The sequence below is a fragment of the Egretta garzetta genome, unplaced genomic scaffold, assembly GCF_000687185.1.
Source record: "Egretta garzetta isolate BGI_Z169 unplaced genomic scaffold, ASM68718v1 scaffold486, whole genome shotgun sequence".
In the NCBI taxonomy this organism is placed as follows: Eukaryota; Metazoa; Chordata; class Aves; order Pelecaniformes; family Ardeidae; genus Egretta; species Egretta garzetta.
In genome coordinates, this window is record NW_009260126.1 from 768079 (window position 1) to 770524 (window position 2446).

General features: G+C 41.9%; 1 protein-coding gene across 1 annotated transcript in view; it reads right to left on the reverse strand.

Moving 5' to 3' along the window:
- Positions 1-571: 571 nt before the first annotated feature.
- The window catches only part of VAX1 (ventral anterior homeobox 1), a 10292-nt gene continuing 8417 nt past the window's right edge, over positions 572-2446 (reverse strand). The window contains exon 3 of the mRNA XM_009641429.2: positions 572-782. Coding sequence (XP_009639724.1) covers positions 572-782 — 211 coding nt within the window. The remainder of the gene's footprint in view (positions 783-2446) is intronic.

Below are 2446 nucleotides of genomic sequence, written 5' to 3' on the forward strand. Positions count from 1 at the left end.
CTAATTCACCTCAGTAATCAGCTGATCTTGAGGATGTTCACAGTGCTGTGTCCAGAGAAGTATAGAGATTATCTTGGAGTGTGCACTCAGGATGCCTTGGATTGCCTATTTATCCCTCCTTAGCTCTTTATGGCAATAGACCCTTTATTCTCCTGGCCACAATTTCCATTTAGGATTTGGTTTATGAAAATTTATGTTTAGAGGCCTCAAAGAGATTATTGACCATTTAGTGGTAGGCACAGTTCAGAGGTTTAAATTAAAGAGATCAGGCCAGAAAAGAGGGAAAGGAAGAAAGATCAGGGTTAATGAGAGGGAATGACTGCAAATAGTGAATTGGAGTTGACTATGGTGACTGTTAAATTTTTGCTCACGATTTTGCCTCACCTTCATTGAAGAAAGAGCATATGCTGATATCTCCTCCTGTGTAGGTTTAGATGAGTATCAGTATTGCCATTTCAGGGGAAGAATGGCAAGAAACTCACTGACCAGTGACTAAGAATGATCTTAGGATCAGAGGGAAGTTCTGGTAGAAACAAGAACTGCTCTCTTGTTCTTCATTTCAGGCTAGGGGCTAAGCCGTGAGGACATACTTCCACGCTTCTGTACACACACCATTTGGTCCTTCACTTGCTTCTCTCTCTGACAGCATTTTTGTAGTCAGGGTGAGGACTTCTTTCATCTGACCATTCATATAGTTATCTTCAACCTTTTCCCAGGTGTGGTCTCTGTAATCTTCCTCATCTCTCTCTGTGTTCTGGCTGGCTTCCTTCCCAATGTCCAGCCTGAAACCCTGAAGCCACAGCTCCTGACTTGCCAACTTGATGCTTGCCAGCATGAGTTTCCTTCTACTCCCCTATCTTTTCTGTACGCTAAAATAAGGCAAACAAAATTGTGGAAGAGAATTTAAAAGGACAAGAACTTCATGAGGTTTCCCTTGCAAAATGTTCTTCAGATTGATCCCTGTCCAGCCAGGCTAATAGACAGAGAAAGAGAATAGAGAGAGAAAGAGAATCACTGAATATGTAAGGGATACCCATCTTAGAAACAACTTGAATGCATGTTAACATTCATTTTCTTTTCTTTGGGGGACAGAATTGAAAAATCATTTTCCCTTTGGTTTTCCATCCATCTCAGAGTCTGCTTTTCATACACCTTTGGTGATGTGCTGCTGGGTTGTAAGAGGAGTTTTCTACTGGGTAGGTGTACCCCATTATGTGACAAACTTTGTGGACCAGCCTTGTGTGGATTGGGCTGCGTTATTTGTCCTCTGCTACATCTGATTCCTTGGCTGGCAGCTTCAGCTGAAAGCCAGAGAACGTGTTTCATTCACCCAGGCTGTGGTGAGGCCTGTGCTCCAGTCTTCTTGCGTTGGCCATAAAACCACGTGTCAGGTGAAGGTTTATATTCTGGGCAACTCCTTACTGGTGAGATGTTTTCATCCTTGCTCACAGCAGGGGGATCAAACAGAAGAATGGGCTGCAGATAGCTGAAGGGAAAAAGGCTCTGGGAATCTATTACTTTGTTTTTTCACAAGAAGAATAAGAAAGAAAAGGCAGCACCTCTTGGCAAACAGTTATATTAAGTGCAGTTTGCAAGAACTGTATATGAAAAGAAGTTGAAAGGACTTTTGATTGTTCATGTAGAAAGGAGATGAAGAAGAGGCAACGTGGTAAAAGAGAATTAAAAAGGACGTGGTTGCAGAAGGTATCTTGGGAATGTCTGTTCTGCTGCTTCTGATGACAAGACTTGGGACTATTCATGTTAATAAAAAGTAGAAAATGAATATGCAAAACATAATCATTTTTGTTCTATATGTGATTGACTGTGGAACTCACTCCACCAGAAATGCCTAAGACAACATTCAAATTAGAATCAGTCGCTTACATAGATATGAAGAACAGCATTAACAGTAACAACCACATACGGAAAGATCATAAACACTGTGCTTAAGTTTCTCAGCAATTATTAGAAGCAGCAAGGTGAGGAGTAAACTGCTTATTAGAGAGTTCTTACATCTGAGTCAGGAACATTTCACGTCGGCCTGTGCCAGCCAGTGCTCTGGACCACGGCTGCGGTCCAGGGTCAGTTTATATTACGGCTGCTACAGAGACAGCATCACATCGACAGATTTCACTTTAGTTTCCCCGGTAATTTTGTTAAACACTTGCCAGTGACTGTGACTTGATTCTGCTCAAGAGTTATTCTTCTGAAGTGTTTTTCTTTCCTCTAAAGAAATAAAATACTCTGAAGTTAATCAGGGACCTCGTCTGCTTTTTTCCATGTCACAAGGTCATGTATCTTGGGCTGATGACGGGGTTGCGAATGGAGACAAAGTGGTCAGAGGCTGCACTAATCCCTGGCATGAGGGACATGGAGGGGCAGCAAATAAAGCAGGGCCTATGTTAAGTGGGTGGGCAAATGCTTTTGAAAAAATTATCTAAATAGA